The 18,922-nt window shown below is 67.4% G+C and overlaps 1 protein-coding gene across 2 annotated transcripts in view; it reads left to right on the top strand.

The window, feature by feature from the left end:
• The window catches only part of RXRA (retinoid X receptor alpha), a 91,937-nt gene extending 76,279 nt beyond the window's left edge, over positions 1-15,658 (top strand). For both annotated transcript variants that reach the window (XM_065928057.1, XM_065928056.1), the window contains exons 5-10: positions 1,745-1,914; positions 5,025-5,154; positions 6,841-6,973; positions 8,858-8,949; positions 10,444-10,549; positions 12,212-15,658. In XM_065928057.1, the coding sequence (XP_065784129.1) occupies positions 1,745-1,914; positions 5,025-5,154; positions 6,841-6,973; positions 8,858-8,949; positions 10,444-10,549; positions 12,212-12,359 (779 nt within the window). In that variant the 3' untranslated portion in view covers positions 12,360-15,658. The remainder of the gene's footprint in view (positions 1-1,744; positions 1,915-5,024; positions 5,155-6,840; positions 6,974-8,857; positions 8,950-10,443; positions 10,550-12,211) is intronic.
• Positions 15,659-18,922: the final 3,264 nt, after the last annotated feature.

Genomic DNA, 18,922 nt, shown 5'->3' with positions numbered 1-18,922 from the left:
CTTGCGAAAGCTCTGGCCCGACGCCTGCCTTACTCCGTGGCCCAGCTGGTCCGGTTCGCAGTGTCGGCCGGCCCCTGTCCGGAGTCCAGCTGCGCCAACGGAAAGTCCCTCGCTTGAGTCAGCATTTGGGCTCGGAGAATGAAGCCCCTGTCAGGGGGCAGCTGTGAACAGCCATTTGTGGAGGCAGGAAGGAGGGCAGGCTGGCCCTCAGGACGCCCCACGGCCCGGAGAAGGGCATTGATGGGTCCCGGTGTCTCTGAATGGTCATCGGTGGGGCCGACTTGGTGGAGAGGGGTCGACATGGGCTGTTACAGGGCTGTGTGGGACCTGGGGACCCCAGGGAGCCCCAGAGGGGAGCCCTCACACTCCCAGGCTCGGAGAACAGAGGCTCCCCTGGCCCCTGGGGGTGAGGGGCTGCGAGCAGGCCCTTTTGCTCAGTACGGCGGCTGTGTGCGCACCGCGGCCCTCCACCAGTGGCCTCGCACCAGCCCCTGCTCTGTGCTGGGGTCCCCAGGGGCCCCGCGGAGCCCTGTCTGAGGTGGGCGCTGAGGGCACCTGGGTGTCAAGGGGATGCCTGGACCCGCTCTGGCTCAGCAGGGCAGGACCACAGGGGGTGGGCTCAGGCGGCTTGGGGGGCTGGGGGCCACCACCCAGTCCTGGTGCTGCTGCTGTAGCTCGGGTGTCTGGGCGTCCGCGGGGCTCTGCTGGGAGCGTGCTGGGCTGTGCGGCAGCCCCTCCGACCTTGGACTAGGCTTCTCCCCGCTGCGGACTCCCCCCACTGCTCTGGTCCGGGGTCCTTGCTGTCCCCAGCAGAGGGGTGGGGAGTGGGGTCAGCCCAGGACGCTGCAGGAACCCCTTGGGGCTTTGTGGGGCTCTGGCTCAGCGTCCCCTTGGCCTGCGGGGCGACCTAAGGGAAGTCTGAGCCCCGCTTGGGAGAGGGCGGCCTGAGCTGCACGGGCTCTGAGATCGAGGGTCTGTGAACGCCCAGCGTGGGGTGCCCGGCCCCCTTGGCCTTTCTCCGCGTGTTGAAATAAACCCTTCTCCCTCTCCTGGGTTCCCAGAGACTCAGCCGCCCCCGTCTGCCCAGCCTTCCAGCCTTATGCTGGACACCCCCTCCGCCCACCCTGTCCCCCACCCGCCCGGCCCTGGCGTCCCTGCTCACGCCCAGGTTGTGTCCCACCCCAGCCCCTCTCCTCCCCGCAGCGGGCGTGGGCCTTCAGAGGTCTGCGTCCCACCCTCTCCCTCTCCCGGGGCCCTTGCGCCCTGTCGAGGAGCCTGGCCCGCTCTGATCTCTTGCTGACGCGCGAGGCCCTTGCAGCAGCATCTCTGCTCTGGCCCTTGGCCTTGGTGCGTGCCCCCTTCCCTGCCTGGATGGCCATCCCTATCTTTCTGTTCCTTCAACTTCATTGCCACTTCTTCCGGGAAGCCTTCCTGGCTTTGCCCTCATCCATAGCCCATCAAAGCCCTTCTCACTCCACCTCGGGATCCCCGCTGAACCGTCGGCTTCCTGAGAGCCGGGCTCTGTCTGCCCTGGCCCTGGGCGGTCCTGGTGTGAACCATGGTTGAATGAATCAGTGAGAGGCGGCGTGGTCTGTTCTCAGAGCGCACAGCCCCCCGGGAGTGGGAGGCCGGGCTTGGGGCAGAGACGGGGCTGCGGTCTGGCAGCGAGCGGGCGCGCTGCTTGGGCCCAAGGGGCGGAGGCTGCCCTGGGAGCTGCGGGCTGACCAGTGGCCACCACCCCCAGCCGTGCAGGAGGAGCGGCAACGCGGCAAGGACCGGGGCGAGGGCGAGGTGGAGTCGACCAGCAGCGCCAACGAGGACATGCCCGTGGAGAAGATCCTGGAGGCCGAGCTGGCCGTCGAGCCCAAGACCGAGACCTACGTGGAGGCCAGCGTGGGGCTGAACCCCAGCTCGGTGAGTGCCCCGCCCACGCCTGTCTGCTCTGCTCTGGGGGTGGGGGCCCTGGGAGCGTGCCCGGGAGGGGGACCCCGCATCTCATCACCCCCACCTGGGAGGGGGACCCCGTCATCTCATCACCCCCGCCTGGGAGGGGAACCCCATCATCTCATCACCCCCCCTGGCTGAAGGGGGACCCCGTCATCACCCCCCATCTGGGGGGGACCCCATCATCACACCCTACTTGGAGGGGGACCCTGTCGTCACCCCCTGCCTGGGAGCACGCCTGGGAGGAGGACCCCGTCATCACACCCCTCCTGGGAGCGCTCCTGGAGGAGTCCCCGTCACCAACCCCCAGCCTGGGAGCATGCCTGGAGGGGGATCCTGTCATCCCCCCCCCCCCCCGCCCCACATCCACGAGGCCCTGCTGCCCATCAGGTGGGCGAGTTTTCGGCTGTTGGGCTCAAAGCCCAGGACTTGACGGCTCCCTTCCAGCTTCCTGTTACCTCTGGCCCATCTTGCAGCCAGGCCTGTGGGCAGCCCTGGGTCTCAGCTTGGTCTGTGTCTCCCGTGTGGGTTCGGGGTGGCCCTGAGGTCCCCCTGGCCTCTCCCTTCTGTTCTGTCCCTGGTTCACGGTGGCCCGGATGCCCTGCCCCCCGCAGCCCCAGAGCCCCTGCTCCTGCGGCTTCCTCTGTTCCTCCTCCGGCTTCAGCCTTGCAAAGTGTCCCTTCCTGCGGGGACCTCACGACTGAGCAGAGACGCTGAAGGAAAAGTCAGGGATTGACAGTGGTCCACCAGGGTTTACTCTTGTCCAATGAGGACACCGTCTCGAGGAAACAAGGCTGCCCACTGCGCGCTCCGGGAACATAGAAGCGGGCGGTTTAGGGGACAGGCCGGTGGGCTGGCCGGCGGGGGCTCTACCCTCCTGTGGACGTTACTGGTGGATTGGCCTGGGTCCCCGTCTGGGGCTGGCTTGCTGGGCCCTTCCCTCACACCAGGTACACCTGTCTGCCCTGGGGAGCCTCAGGTCCCAGCCTGGGGGCCCCAGGGTCCCCTCCTGGGACAGGGCAGGCCCCGCCCTCTATGGCATGGGGCCAGAGCTCCTGAAACTGCTGCTGAGCTCGGCCTGTTTTGTCTTTTTGTGGGAACCGGGCTCAGAGAGGTCAAGTCCTGCCGGGGGCCACCCAGCAGGATGGAGCCGGGTGGAGTTCGAGCTCCGTCCCCAGGGGAACCCCTTCCCTCCAAGCCCAGTACCGCACCTCTGGTGCAGCTCTTTGCAACCTTTGCCCCCAGCTCTAGGTATGACCTGGCACCTGCCTCCAAGGCCCTGCCTACTCCACCGGGCCTGCTCTGGGCCCCTCGGGGGCTCAGGGGGGGCTCCTGCTAGTGACCAGAAAAGGCCCGACCTCTGGGGCTTCAGCCCGGGACTGGTCGGTCTTCCCCACACCTTCTGCCCCGCTCAGTGCAGCAGCCCCGGACCCCGCCATCAAGCTTGGGCTCCCAGCCGTGGGCTGGAAGGGCACAGAGCAGGGTCCCAGAGGAGTGGAGTCTGGCCCCGGGCTCTGGCTCGCTAGCTGCTGGGTGTGTCACTCGGGTGAGCCGGGTCCCCGGTGCAGGCTAGCTCTGCCCGTGGCTGTGGGCCTCTGGCGGACGGGATGGGTGTGCGACGCCCGGAGGGTGTGCTGGGCTTGGGCACGTGGCGTCTCGCCTTGAGTGCCGAGCTTCTGGTTGGTGCTCTGGGGCGGAGGCGGGGATGCTGTGTGGGCCGGGCCCCTGGGGCTCGGGGCTCGGTGTGAAGGTGACTTTGGGGGGGCGCCTGGGTGCTGGCGCCTGCCACCCTTTCCCTGCCTGGCCGTGCGTCCTGGAAGCCGCTGCTCCTGTGGCCCCAGGTCCTCCCCTGCACGCCGGTCCCCGTCCACTCTGCCGGCCTTGGTGCCCGTCTGTCACAGGCCTCCCACGAGAGCCCTCAGCAGGCCCTTCACGGCCGGATTGTTTAGACTGCGCGCCGCGGGAGGGCACACGGTTTCTCTCAGGGAAGCCCCTCCAGGCCTCCCCACCCGGTTGGGGACGCCTGGCCCGCTTGGTTCCTGGGATGAGGCGCTTCCGCATCCGCTGCCTGGTCCCACCCCCCAGGGCCCAGCGGGCTCTCCGTGAGCCCCGCGGGCCGGAGCCTGGAGCCACTGAGGCTGCCTGGGGTCGCCCGACTGTGAGGATGACCTGGTGCCCCCTTCTGGCTCGGGGCTTCCCGGGTGGCTTGGCGGTAATGAATCCACTTGCAATGCAGAAGACATGGGTTCCACCCCTGGGTCAGAAAGATGCCCTGGAGGAGGAAATGGCAACCCACTCCAGTATTCCTGCCTGGAGAATCCCGTGGACAGAGGAGCCTGGCGGGCTACGGCCCGTGGGGTCTCGAGTCAGACATGACTGAGCACACACGCACACTCCGTCTGATTGGAACCTTCCGGAAGGGCCTCTGGTGCACCCTTGTCTGCGTGCCACCTCCAAGTCTGGGAGGAAGCGGCAACACCAGAGGGGTCGGCTCTGCCCACCCCCTCCCCAAGCCTGGTCTGCAACACGAGGTCACTCGGCATCGGCCCAAGGGCCGCAGTGGGGACCTAGTGGGTCGTAACTCGGTGATCTTTCTGTGGCTGCCGGACAACTGACTACAAACTGGGTGCCTAAAACAACACAGGTTTTACTGCCTTACTTCTCGAGGCCCGAAGTCTGAGATCTGTGTCCCTTGCCAAGTCAGGGCAGGGCTGGCCCTCCCCGGGGCCGCACGCCAGCCTCTCTAGCTCTGGAGGCGCCTGTGGGCCCCGGCTCCTGCCCTTGTTCCACGTCGGGGCGGCAGCTCTTCCCTCCTTGACTTTGGCCTCGGTCCCCTCACGTCCTCCCCGCCCTCTGACCTTCCCCCCACCTCCAGCAGGGGCTCTCTGACGCCCTGGGCCCACCCACACCTTCCAGGGTAGCCTCCCCTCAGAAGCCTTCACTCGGCTGTGTCCGCCGTCCTTTGCTGGGGTTCGGGGCCTGAGGCCGTCTGAGCCACAGGGGCGTTGGTCAGCTCCCTCCCTCCGCCCGGGTGGGCGTGTAGGGGCCGGGCCGGTGCTCACCACGGTGCCCCTCCGCAGCCCAACGACCCCGTCACCAACATCTGCCAAGCGGCTGATAAGCAGCTCTTCACGCTGGTGGAGTGGGCCAAGCGGATCCCGCACTTTTCCGAGCTGCCCCTGGACGACCAGGTCATCCTGCTGCGGGCAGGTGAGCGGCGGGCCTTGTGAGGGGAGGGGCGGGGGCCTGGCGGGGCTGGTGGGCGGGGAGAGGGGCGGAGTCTGGTGCGTGGGTGGGGCGGGGCCTTGTGAGGGGCGGGGCCCTGCTCCTGCTCAGTGGGAGGTCTGGGGGTGGGGGGGCGCTGCTGGGGAAGGGCCCGGGGGCTGATGGGAAGAAGGCCTGGGGACACAGGGCTGGGGGGGCTGCTGGGGAGAAGGCCTGGGGCACGGGGCCAGGGAAGGGGCCTCAGAGGAGGGCAGGCTTGCTGGGGGCCTGGTTCTGCCCCTTGACGAGGTCTCATCCTCAGCCCCCTGGGCCCTGGTGTTTGGCCAGTGGGTGTCCGTCCACGATGGGCCCAGGGGTCGGGAGGACAGTCCCTGGAAGATCTTTCACTCTGACTGGGGCACAGACCCCAACCCCAGAGCCCACAGGAAAAGATGCCAACCTGCGGGGTTGGGAGGGGCCCTGGGTCCTGAGCTGAGCGGGCAGTCTCTTTGTCTCCCGGGCTGTCTTCCTCTGTGTAAAGTGGGGCAATACTAGCTTCGTGGGGTCGAGTCATGATTGAACAGCATCACCCCTGTGACACGGTCACAGCCACCAGCCCAGAACCTTTGGGGCACCGGTGACGGTCACCGACACCACTGCCGAGTGTTCCGTGGGCTCTGGGCTGGGGTCTGAGACGGTGGCTGGTGACGCTCCGGAGACAGCTTGTGCATCCGGTTTGCAGGAGCGCGTGCGCACGGGGTCTTTTTTCTGCCCTCCCCAGCTCAGTGCCCACGCTGCGTGTGCCAGGGCCTCTCGGAGAGAGGGCAGCGGTTCCCCTTTGACTCCAGCACTCCTGGGCTCCATAATTTACTGTTTTGTGGCACCCCCAAAACGTCAGATCTGGGAGTCTGCGGTGGGGGCTGCCCAGGAGGGTCTGGGGGCTCTCTTGGGCTCCGTGGCACCGGCGTCCGGCATGTACAGAGAGGGACTTCCCGGGCACCAGAGTGTGGAGGGCCCGGCTTAAGCAGCTGCAGGAGCTGCTCTGTGCGGGACTCCTCGCGTGTGCTGGGGGCACGCGAGAGCGTCAGTGCCCGGGAGCCACCTTCTGTGGAAGGGTCATGGGCTCGGGGTTCCAAGGAGGCCCTGACTCAAGAGGGTGCCAGCTGCCTCCCGGGGCCGGGGGGTCCGGGGCGGGGCGGGTCCCAGGGGCGAGGGGCCGGGGCGGGGCCTGCTGGGGGCGGGGCCGAGGGGCGGGGGCCCGGCGGTGGGAGGGCGGGGCCCCGGAGCCCTGCGGATGGGATGAGTCTGCTCCTGCTCAGTCGGGGGGGCGGGGCCTAGGGGCGAGGGGGCGTGTCCTAGGGGCGAGGGGCGGGGCGGGGCCCGGCGGGGGGCGGGGCCTAGGGACGAGGGGCGGGTCCAGGGGTGAGGGGCCGGGGCGGGGCCGAGGTGGGGGCCCGGCGGGGGGGCGGGGCCTAGGGGCGAGGGCCGGGGCGGGGCCGAGGGGCGGGGGCCTGGCGGGGGGCGGGGCCTAGGGGCGAGGGGCGGGGGCCTGGCGGGGGGCGGGGCCTAGGGGCGAGGGGCGGGCCCAGGGGCGAGGGGGCGGGGCGGGACCTTGCGCGGGGCGGGGTCAGGGCCATCCAGCGCCTGGAGAGCACGGTGACGGTGACTCTGTGCCCCGCCCCGCCCCCGCAGGCTGGAACGAGCTGCTCATCGCCTCCTTCTCGCACCGCTCCATCGCCGTGAAGGACGGCATTCTCCTGGCCACCGGGCTGCACGTGCACCGCAACAGCGCCCACAGCGCGGGCGTGGGCGCCATCTTCGACAGGTGGGGCCCCGCCGCGGCCGCGCAGCCTCTGTGCCCGCAGGGAGGTTACCCTTTTGGAGACGGCAGAAGAGCCCCGGGACAAAGTCCTGGGTGGCTCAGAGGGTAAAGCGTCTTCCCGCTGCGCGGGAGGCCTGGGTCCGATCCCTGGGTCCAGAAGAGCCCCTGGAGAAGGGCCGGGCAACCCGCCCCAGTGTTCTTGCCTGGAGCATCCCATGGATGGAGGCGCCTGGTGGGTTACAGCCCCGTGGGGCGCAAGGAGTCGGATGCGACTGAGTGACTTCCCTAAGATTAAAATCCCCGGGCCCGCCGCGCACCCCAGCTCCCATTGCGGTGTCCTTCCCTCCACGTCCGCGTGTGGGAAGGAAAGCGGCTCGTCTGTAGAGCAGAGTAGACGGTGGTGCCGTCCAGGGGGAGCTGGCGAGGATTGCTCCGACGCGTCGCGGCCCGTGAGCCTGCGCACGGCCGTGTCCCAGCGCTGCTCTGGGCTTGTCCCCGGCGGGTACGCCGCTCTCTGCTCCCGCCCCTCTCAGCACCTCTCAGGCGGCCGGTGCTGGGCGGTGGTCAGTGACCCTGTTCTCAGGCTTTGAAATCGCGACTCGTCTGTCTCCACTGGCGGGGTCACTTCCCGTCCCTGGCTGGCTTTGCCTGTGAGCCCAGAGTACCTGGGCCTTCTGGGGACCAGGGTGTCAGCTCAGCCAGCCAGAGCTAGAGGGGCTGGGGAGGGGCGTGGGGGGGGTCCCTCGGGCAGGGGCGCTGCAGCACAGGGTGAGTGGGCCCCCGGGGAGGGGAGGCGATGGGCGGGGTCCCAGGTGAGCCCCTGAGTGAAGTGAGAGTCGCTCAGTCATTTCCAACTTTTTGCGACTCCATGGACCATGGAATTCTCCAGGCCAGAATACTGGAATGCATAGCCTTTCCCTTCTCCAGGGATCTTCCCAGCCCAGGGATCGAGCCCAGGTCTCCCACATTGCAGGTGGATTCTTTACCAGCTGAGCCACCAGGGAAGCCCCAGCCTCTGAGTACAAGAGCATTAAAGTGGGGGGGGAGCAACAGAGACCCCTACTGTGGCCCCCTGGGGATAAACGCGGGAGCGTGCTGCCACGTGGGACAGTTCAGGAAGAACAGGGGGGCGACTCCTGACCACTCCCCCCACCCGCATGCACCAGGCACCCTGGGCAGGCACTGATTTAGACACTGTAGGGCGTGTCTCTGCCACAGGACATTTCGGGGCCTTCGGCAAGCTCGAAGAGGGGCTGTGGGGTGCTGGGTTTATTGCTCACATGTTAGTCGCGCAGCCGTGTCCGACTCTTTGCCACCCTGTGGACTGTAGTCTGCCGGGATTCTCCAGGCAAGAATGCTGGAGTGGGGTGTCATTCCTTTCTCCAGGGGATCATATTGCTCATAGACGGCTTCTTTAGCAAGCCCGTCCGTCTGAGGGCACATTTAAAAATGCCTCGCCAGCCGTGCGCCCAGCTAACAGCTCCAGGGGCCCAGGTGCTCGGGAGGCGCCTTCCCACGGACTTAGGGAGCGGCAGGGATATGGGTCCGGGCCTTGGCCTGATCTGCAGCTGGGCGGGGATGTGTGCTGGTGGACTTCGCCCCCGACGTCCAGGACCCTGGCTCACCCCTCTGTCCCGTGGTCCCCCTCTAGCCTCCGGTTTCCTGGAATAAAATCCCACCATGCTGAGCTCCTGGAGCTAGAGGAGAGGAGCCTCCCCTCCCCTCTCAGGGCCGCAGGGACCGGCCTACCCTGTCTGAACCGCCTTACCCTTCTCAGTTGCCCTCCAGGCCTGCGCTGAGTCCTTCGGGGTGTTTCTGGGGGCCCCGGGAGGGGCACGGTCTGACTTGGATGTTGATGGTTGCCTGCCCCCCCCCCCCCCCCCACAGGGTGCTGACGGAGCTGGTGTCCAAGATGCGGGACATGCAGATGGACAAGACGGAGCTGGGCTGCCTACGCGCCATCGTGCTCTTCAACCCCGGTACTGCCTGCTGTCCAGGCCTGGCGTCCGCCCCCCGAGGGGCCCGGGCACGGGGCGCCCACCGACAGGGTGGCGTCAGCCCCCTGCCTCTCCTCTGAGCCTGCCTGTCTCGCTTGTGATGGGCTCTGCTCCCAGAGTTCTGGAGCCCGACTGGTCTTGGGGCGCAGGGGGCACGGGGGCAGGGCTGGGCTCTGAGCACTTCTCAGGGAAGTGCAGGGCGCTGACCCGGCGGTGAGAGGGCCGGGCAGCTGCAGCGCTCGTGGGCCCTGAGTCCTTACCCTCCGTTGACTTCAGTGCTGAAGGTCAGGCTGGGGTGAAGCTGGGGTCCCCTAGTGGGGACAGCCCGTCTCCAGGGACATCTGTCTCCAGGTCTGTGTGTGAGCCCACAGCCCTGCCAGCACAGGCGTTCCCAGTGGGATCCCTGCTGAAGTCGAGCGTGGCTTGGCCGCTGGCACTGCTTTACATGCTGGGGTCCAGACTTGGGGTTGCTGGGGGTGGAACGGAGGTGGCCAGAGCTGGCACAAGCCCAGGTGTGGGGGGGCCGGGGGCCCAGCTGTAGAGGAGTCTGCATTTCCCGAGGTGCCCAGGACCCCAGGCCACAGTGGCATTCACGCTGGGCACGGTGCTGCTGCTGGGATATCAGACAGCCGGGGCAGGGCCGGTGTGGGGGCCCCTAGCCTGGGGCTCAGAGGCCACCCAAGAGCAGGCCTGTCCCAGGGCTACACTGGCTTCAGATGGGCAGCAGGGGGGCTCCAGCCTCTGCCTCCTAAGCCATCAGGTGGACCATGCCTGTCAGGGTGGTGAGCCCGAATCCCAGTGCCCAGAGGGGGCTGCTGTCGGGGGTCAGTGGAGAGAGGCTTGTCGGGTGTCGGCTGCGGGGTAACCTCGGAGATGAAGAGGCAGAGAGGGGTTTAGCTTTGCCCGACCGAGGAGCTCTCACTGCCTCAGGAAGGCCTGTGACCACTGCCCAGATGACCCAGGGTGGCCCGTGCGCCTCGGTCCTCACCCCCGGGCTCTGGGGTTTTGGTGGCCCTGGTCCCAGGCATCTCTGTCCACAGGCAGAGCCCCTTCCAGACCAGGCTCCTGCTGCCAGGGTCCCAGGTCTCGCGGTGGCTCCAGACCCCCCATGGGTTTGGCTGTTTCAGACAGAAAGAGGTTTGGGGTCTCACGGTGGCTCCAGACCCCCCATGGGTTTGGCTGTTTCAGACAGAAAGAGGTTTGGAGCCTACATTTGGCTCAGAGGGGCTGAGACCCAATGCACCGAGGCCTCTGGAGGTGACGCGGTAGCCGTGGTAACCAGGGGTGGTGGAAGCAGGGCCGCCCCACGTTCCTGATGGGGTAGTGGTGTGGCGGGAGGTCAGGGGACTGGCCCAAGGTCGAGTGGCCAGCACGCAGCAGGCAGGGCGTGTGTGCGGGGCAGCCTCATCCGGGTGGGGGCTCTGGGTCCCCGCTCCCCGAGGCCAGGCTCTGACCTGTGGCCCCTCCCCCTTGCAGACTCCAAGGGGCTCTCAAACCCAGCCGAGGTGGAGGCGCTTCGTGAGAAGGTCTACGCGTCCCTGGAGGCGTACTGCAAACACAAGTACCCCGAGCAGCCAGGAAGGTGAGACCCGGGCGCAGCCTCCACCCAGATGGACCTCGGGGTCTGGGGCAGCCCTGCCCCCGCCCCCAGCCCTTCAGACACGCCTGTGGGTTAGAAGGCAGCTGCCCTCCACCCAGGGCAGCCAGGGACCCAGGAGCTCTTCGGCCCCCAGCGGATGCACGCTCACGGTTCCCTGCAGCCCCACCAGACAGACGGGTCCTGTGCTGACGCGCAGTAGGCACGCGTGGCTCTAGAGCGCGTAAACCAAGGCGGTGCTTTCTTCCACCGGCTCGAGGCAGGGCCGTAGTGTGCTCGCCCCGGCAGGGACAGACGCCAGCACACAGTAGGTGCTTTACAAACGTGTGCGGAGCAGATGGCCGTGGGCTGAGCACAGAGCCTGCCTGTCTCTCTCCCTGCCGACCGCGGACCCGGGAGGGCTGGACTTGTCTTCTTGCCGGGTCCACCGAGCCGGGCACGCAGTGGGTTTCTGGGAGGAGGTGGCCGCAGACCGGTTGTCCAGGTTCCTGCCTCCTCTCTTCCTGGACCAGCCTCTGTCTGCTGGCAAGGGATGGGGCCCCAGGGCCCCAGGCCTGGCTCTGCCTTTGCCCGCCGCGCCAGCCAGCACACACAGAGTTAAGTGTCCGACCAGCCTCATCTGGTTTAAAGTGAAACTTCCCGGAGGAGGGGTGGCAGGCCCGCCTGTTTTTCCTGGCTCCCCGCCCCGGCCCATCTCGCCAACTCAGCAGAAAACAGCGCGTTCTCTGGCCCCGCTCCAGCCTCTGAGCTGCGTTTTTGCCTTTAAAACGTGGGTTGTGTTGCAGCCAAGCCCGGGGCTTTCCCCCTGAAATAAGACATTGTTAATAATTAGCGAGGTCCCAGGGTCCCCGGAGGGTCGTGTGGAGAAGGCCTGGAAGCACTCGGGGCGGGGACTGGGGTACGGGGCGGGGAGATGTGGACGTCCGGGCGGGGGCATTGGGCCCCGTCCCCACATGGCAGCTGTCCTTGGCACAGCGCTCAGGAGCCTGGCGTCCCTGCTCCAGCCCCCCCCCACCCCCCGCCAGCCTCCCCTGCCCCTCCGCTGTGCAGTGTCCTCCCCAGAACCTCTGCAGTGGGGCAGGCACGGCCCGAGGAGCACCTCCCCTTCCCGGCACCTGCCCTGTCCGACGGCTGGCTGCCCTGCTGCAGCTCTTTCTGGGCAAGGTGGGTGCTGGCGTGAGCCCCCTGGAGGCTTGTTGGAGCTCAGACCTGCTCCTCCAGCTCAGGAGCAGCTTCACCCCGAGAGGGGGGCGCCCTGCAGCCAGGGGCTTTGCTGGTGCTCAGATCTGCCGTCAGAGCCCTTCTTCCCGCGTAAAATCCTGCTGCGACTCCTGCTGCCCTTGAGAAAGCCCGCCTCACCTTTTAACTCCTCCACGAAGCCCTGTTCAACCCATCCCAGCCCGGCCACCGGCCCTTCATCCTGAATCTCTGCCCTGGGGCTGTCCTCTCGGGGTCTTCTGCCCCTGGGCCCTGGCCCCTTCTGTGTCCATCCTCTGCCCAAGAAACCCCTCCCCGTTCAAGGCCCCGGTCTCAGGCAGGTCCCCTGCGGTGGCAGCCTTGGGGGCTGGGGCGGTGAGACCCGGTCCCTTCCCCGGGCAGCTGCGGGGCGGTGGGAGGGCGGCGTTGCTCACGCGGCTGCATCTGCAGGTTCGCCAAGCTGCTGCTGCGCCTGCCCGCCCTGCGCTCCATCGGCCTCAAGTGCCTGGAGCACCTCTTCTTCTTCAAGCTCATCGGGGACACGCCCATCGACACCTTCCTCATGGAGATGCTGGAGGCCCCGCACCAGATGACTTAGGCCCGTTGGTCCCGGCCCGCCCCGCCCTCCTCTGCCGCCTGGACCTGGGGGCGTGGCCCGCCACTGCTGAGCCTGCACTGCCCGATCGCCCTCCTCGTTTTCCACACGACTTGTCTGGACCAGAGCAGCGGGCATCCCGGGGCGGCGTCCAGAGTGGCAGGAGCTGGTGTGAGCCCCGGGGGGAACCTGGGCGGGCTTACGGGGTACACGCCGCCACCCCCGGAGCCGCCGCAGTCGGAGGGCGGCTGGGCTCCGTCACTCACGTTCTGTGGTCTCTGGGTTTGGCAATCTCCCGTGTGAGGTCCTCTATTTGCAAGGATCCCTCTGCCTCCTGTGTTGGCTGGCGCCCTGCCCGCCCAGCTTCACCCGTATTCGGGAGGAGGGGACAGGTGGAGGGGGGGCTGCCAAAGACCCCCACCCGCCTCCTGGGAGGACAGAAGGGGTCTGGTCCCTCAGAGTGAAGGGTGAGCCCTTTTTCCAAAGATGACTTTCAACCTGCTCCCCAAGCCAGTCAGATTAGGAGCCGACCTCTGTGCTGCGTTTGGGGGTCACCTAAGGCTGCAGGGACACCCGCGCACCCCTCCCACCTCGTGTTCTCTTTGCGTTGTCCTGGTTTCAGCTTCTGGTCCCATGTGGTCCTGCCCAGCCCACCCCCAAACCTTCCAGCCTGTGCAGTGGGCTGAGGCTGGCCCCAAGCCTGCAGGGTGTGCCCGATCTCTAGTGGACCGGAGGTCTGCTGACCACCCAGGAGGTCTACGGGGACGGGAGGCGAGGAGGGGCCTCGGCCGGCCGCGCACGTTGGGAGAGGCCCAGCGGCGTCCAGAGCTGGAGGACCCGTGGGCGCTCCGCTGCGGGGAAGGGACAGCTGGCCGGGGCCTGCAGCACTCTGGGCGGGGAGGCCCCTCGGCGGGCTGGCGTCTCGCGGGCCCCTGGGGCGGGGAGCGGCCAAGCTCCGGCACCCGTGGAGCGGGGGGCTCCCAGAGACAGGCTGTCGCCACGTGTCCGTCCACACCCAGGCTGGTCGGGGACTTGCCTCGCCCGGCAGGCCCTGCGTCCTGGGCCGGGTCTCTCAGGGCCTCTTTGCAGGGTCGCACGCTCCCTCCGGTTCGTTTTCCCGTCTCACACCCCGGAACCCGGCGTCTGTCAGCTGGGGGGCCAGAACTGGGTGTCCGGGGTCCCGCCGCCCCTGCCAGAGGCCCTGGGGCAGGAGTGGGGGTAGGCGTTGTGGCTGCTCCCCCCAAGCCTGTCTCCCCGGGGGGTGCGAGGGTGCCCCTGAGGCTGGGTGGGGACAGGCCGGCCTCCCAGCCTCCATGGGGAAGAGGGTGCCGTTCTTTGCCCTCCGGGGTCCAGCCCAGGCTGAGTGTGAGGCTCCTGGGCTGACCGTGTGGAGGACGCCACAAAACCTCCTTTCTCTGGGGCCCCCCATTCCCGCCCCCAAGAGACGCGTCTCTAGGGGACGCACCCCCAAGAGACGGCACCACCCCGTCTGTCCTCTGCGGCAGAGGTGGGGCAAGCTGGGGCCTGCCCAGCACCCCCCGAAGTCTCGGCTGCCTTTGGGGGCATGGTTGTGTCAGCAGAGTGACGCAGGCACCCTGGGGGTCCTCCCCGGGGGTCCCCCCGGTGGTGGGTTTGTAGGTCTGCCCCCCACCCTGCGCCCAGCCCGCCCCGCTGCCGTGCACCACCTGGAGCCCAGGATGGGGCCCTTTGGGGGCTGGCCTCGGGGGCCGGCTGCCCGTATAGCACTGAGGCCCCCCGGCCACCCCTCCCCAAGCCAGAAGCCCCCGGCCTCCCGGCACCCCCACCCCGGGCCCTGGGGCCGAGCCCCCATCTTCTCCTCGGGCGCTGTCATCATAACGTCGTTGCTGTGTTTGAAAAGGTGATGGTGGGGAAATGGCACGTTACTCAGTAGATAGAAGTTTTCTTTAACCAGACCTTCAGTAGACCCATCTGGTTCAATTAAGGTGATTTTGTTGGTAATTATTATTTTGGTGGGACAGTCTTTAATTTTCTAAAGATAGCACTAACGTCAGCTCCTTAGCCATTCTGCGCGCGTCCCCACTTGCTGGATGCTTCCGGCACGCCCCCCCCGCCCCCCCCTGCCAGCATCCCCTCCCGCTGGGCCATCAGTGGGGCTCCCGCGGCCCAGGAACGAAGTCAACCACCTCTCAGGTTCGGAAGGTGTCGGCCAGGCCATCCTCTGGCGTGTCCCCCACCGGGTGTTTCCTTGGAAGCTGGCCCGCCTGGGCACACCCGTGCAGAGGGCACCCGTGTCAGCTGCTGGCCCTCATCCCCCCGGCGGGAGGACACCCCCCGCCCTGGGCGTCCCAGGAGGGTTTGGGCCGGCAGACCCCTGGGGGCAAGTGCGGGAGACCACACTGCGCTCCCTGCTCCGCGGAGGCCCTGACTGGGCCCAGCCGGAACGTCCAGCCGGAGCGTGATGGGCTGGTGTTGCTCCCGCCGTGGAGTTGGGTCCCTGCCCACGCAGATGCGTGTGGACAACACCCGCGCTATAGAGACCGTGTGTGCACAGACCTGCTCGCCATCTGCAGACACACAGACCAGTTACCAGCGTTTTCTGTTCATTTTTAATCAAGACTCTCCCCCGACCCTGTTTTCCTATAAATTTGCTTGTTGTAAGCAAGTATGTAAGGACCCCTTCTTTGGTGAAATCCGGGTTCGAATGAATACCTTGAGGCAAGGAGACGCATCTATTTTAAGATGCTTTGGAGGAAACAGCTTTAGCCGTTGCCAGCCCTTAGCAATGCCTTAGCCGGGACGCGTAGCTCAGAGAGGACGACATACAGAGAGAGAGAGGAGACGTCTAAAGCATCGGGAAAGGTAGAAAAAAAATCTATTTTTGTACAAATGTAATTTTATCCCTCATGTATAACTTGGAGGATGTGGCGGGGAGGGGGGACTTGTTTTGTTTCTGCTTCTAGAGGTGGAGGCTCTCTGAGTCGACGTCGGGACGCGAAGTGGATCCGACGGGGGGCGCTCCGGCCGGGCGCGCGGGCCTCGGACGACACCGCTGTGCTGCGCTTCCCCTCGGGCGGGAAGGTGGGCCTGGAACTCTCGAGGGTTTTCCTCCCCTTCAGAGTAACGTCCAAGCCTCGCTCTGCGCTCTCCCCGTGGCCAGCTGGCTTTCCCGCGACTGACTGTGAAATTACTTCCCCCCACGTGACTGTTCTCGAAAACATCGCGGCCGCAGGTGCCGGGCAAACAATGGTGTCAGAATTGTGGAAAAGAGACTCAGAGCAAAACGTGAGAGGAGAAACAAACAAAACATGAGCGTTTAAAAATACCCCCCCTCAGCTTGCCTTTGTTCTGGGGGGGCTTTCCTGTCCGCGGCTGGAAGCCGGCCGCTGGGGGGCTTCCGGCCGCCCTGGAGGGGGAGGGCCTGCCGCCTTCACCCTGCCTCGAGGGCCGCAGCGGGCGCCCCAGCCGCCCTCCGATGGGGGTGGCGGCCAGTCCACGGCAGGGAGACCCTGACTTGGGGCTCCTGGGCCCTTCCTCCTCCTGGATCTGCTCTGCATCTCAGGGCTCTGGGGCGACACCCCCCCCGGGCCTGGGCCCCGTCCGGAGGGTCGCCCTCGGCCCTCTCGGGGCTGGGCGTGGGTCAAGCCCGGCCCTTGCGTCCGCATCAGCCGGGACAGGCGGGAGGCTCGCCCGGCCCCAGGATGAGTGATGTCATCGGCTGCCCCATTAACGAGCAGGTAGTGGCGCCCACCTGCTCCCACTCGTCTCCACGCCGTCTGGGGCTGGACGGGGCCGGCCGCAGCGTGCCGCGGTCCCTGAACCGTCTCCTGGGCCTCCGTCCAGCTGGCACCCTCCGGGGGCCCGGGGCGTCCTGGGGCTGGAAGCCCTGAGGCCCACAGCCCTGCCCGGCGGCGCTGGGCATGCCCCCGCACGCGTGACACGCACGGCCTCACCAGAACTCAGCTGTCCCAGCCCCCATCGCCCGCTGCCCGCGACAGCCTCCTGGCAGTCAGCTGTGGCCTTGCCCACCAAGCTCAGCCTGGACCTCCTGGAAGGCTGTGCACAGGAGACAGACCCCCAGAGCCTCTGCAACCAGCCCACTCTGGTTTCCTGTCTTAAAAATTCAAACAACCGCCGTGGGGACCCCTTCCAGGTCTAGGAAGTGTGTTAGCCCCGGGGGCCTGGAGAACCGTAGGGTCTCCTCGCCAGTGAGGGACCCTGGCCTGCCTTCCACACGCCCAGGCCCAGGGGCTCCCTGGCCATTGACCTCGGCCTCTGCAGGCCCTGGCCCAGCTCTGGACACGGCCTCCACGGGCGGACCCTGCGGGGACCTCTGGCAGGTGTAAGTGGACCCGGAGGAGGGCTGGCTCTGCTGGCTGCAGGGCCTGAGGGGCCATCGGAGTCTTTGGGGAAGACCAGGGCAGGGACGGTTCCTCGCGGGCGCCTGGGCTAGCGCAGGGCTGTGGCCGAGGTGACCTCCCAAGGCTGAGGGTCCCCCACACGTTGTCCAGGATGCAGGCCTGAGGGAGCACCCCTGGGCTGGAGCGCCAATCCTGGAAGAGCAGGGCAGAGCAGCCAGTGGGCAGGGGCCCGAGAGGAGGAGGGGCCCAGGGCGCAGGGCTCACACCCAGCTTCCTGCCGAGCGCCGTGCCCTGAAGGGCCCCCGATCACGTGGAGACCCCGGGCTGCCCACGGCCACTGCCGGGCAACCTGGCTCCTGGCCTCCCCGCTGCCTCGTTGCCATGGTGACCCCGGCCCAGGGCAGGCCCCCTGGACCACAGATGCTGGGCTTGGTAAGTTGATCTGCCTCAGGATCCGGTGGTGACTGGCTGAGTGACCAGGGCTGGGGAACCTCAGAGGCGAGGCTGAGGCCTTTGGACGGGGCTGTGCCGGGCATCCCTGCATGGCTGGTTCCGAGCTGGCTGCTGGAGCCTGGTGGCAGGAGAGAGCGGGCCCTGCCGTCGCCAGGCAAGCAGTGTGGTTGGAGAAAGGGCCTGTGGGAAATGGAGGGCGTCCCAGGAAGATGGGGCGGGCCCCCAGAGACACCCAGCAGGGTACGCCGAGGACAGAAGCCGGGGGTCATCACGGCCTGAGCGCGGCGGCAGCAGCAGGGGCGGCCAGCAGGGCTGAGACCTCAGGCAGGAAACGGAACACAGTGCGGTCCTGGTCCTCTGCCCCCTAATGCCTACGCGGTCCCCTCTGCCTCCGCGCTTGGGGCTCCTCTGCTGTGCCGAGGGCTGACCCCCAGCTGAGACACGGGCTACTGCTGCCCGCCAGCCTGGCTGGACGCAGACTTCCCATCCCTCCTGTCCCTGGGTGTGGGGCGATCTCAAGGACTCAAGAGAGTCGGAGTGGACTGGCCATTTCACCCAGCTGCCCTCCAGCCTCAGAAGCCATCTGGGGATGCGGGGGTCCCAGAGGAGCTGGGAGGGGCCGCACCCCGGGGAAGGAGTCCTGAGACAGATGGACGATAGTGCCCGACCCCTGTGTTGAGGAGCTCACAGAACAGACGTGTCCACGCCAGGAGGCCCCAGTGCGAGGCAGCACTGCCCCCTGCTGGACGCACAGGGCAGAGGCCGCGTGGGTCCTTCCCGTCCGGCAGGTGCCCACTGCCGGCCCCTGGAATCGCCAGGAGTCTTGGGAGGCTCGGAACTTCGCGCTCCAGGCCACACCCCGTCCGGTTACATCAGAGGGTCGAGGGTCGGGGCGGAGGGGGGCCTCCCTGCTGGGCAGCGGAGCCTGCTGCGCGCTCAGCCCTGACTGGGAGTGGGCGGGCCCTGTCCTGTCTGGACCTCAGTTTCCCCATCCCCCCAGTGGGGACAGACACCTCCACCTCCCAGGGCGGTTGTGCTGAGGTGAGCGAGACCTCAGTCATCCAGAAAACACCCTGAGGTCACCACTTCCTGGGTCATTTTCCCGGGACGAGGCCTTCCCCCGTGCTCAGGCCTGGCAGGCGTGGGGGCTGGAGCCCTCTCCACCTCTGGTCTGGGGCCACGTCTGGAGGAGGCTGGGGGACCGGGAGGGTCAGCACTGTCATGCCCTTGACGGTGAAAGTCCCAGGGAGGTCAGAGCCGCCCATGGGGGCGGGCATTCGGGAATCCTAGGCTGTGGGGTCCTTGATTCCTCATTCATTGATGCACTCACAGACCTCACTTACAGGCCAGGCTCCACCTGAGGGGCTGTCTATCCCACCAGGGCCCCTGGGCCCTGACCTGACCTGGGGGCTGACTGCAGACGCAGACTCAGAGCCTGGGGGCCGGCGCTCGGCACCCAGCGAGCGAGGCTGGAAAAAACCCACTCCCGCCAGAGGCGTGCTGTTGGTTCTCATGCTTCCAAGACAGAGGTGGGTCAGGAGCGTTTAGGGAATCCAGGCCCACGGCCCCGAGGGGCTCGTGGCGGAGGCAGGGGCAGGATCACCGTTCTCAGCTTTGCTGGCCGCCCTGTGGCGGGCCCCACCCAGCTTGGGAAGCCCGCTCTGCCTGGGGGCCTGAGGTCTCAGAGCCGCCCCCAGGTCCAGCCTCTGACCTCCTGTTCCTCTTGCTCCAGCGGCTGCCGGGGCCGTCTGGGAGGCCTGAGGCTCAGGAGGC

This window comes from Muntiacus reevesi, chromosome 3 (assembly GCF_963930625.1).
Source record: "Muntiacus reevesi chromosome 3, mMunRee1.1, whole genome shotgun sequence".
NCBI classification, from domain to species: domain Eukaryota; kingdom Metazoa; phylum Chordata; class Mammalia; order Artiodactyla; family Cervidae; genus Muntiacus; species Muntiacus reevesi.
This window is presented reverse-complemented; position numbering and strand designations above follow the sequence as displayed.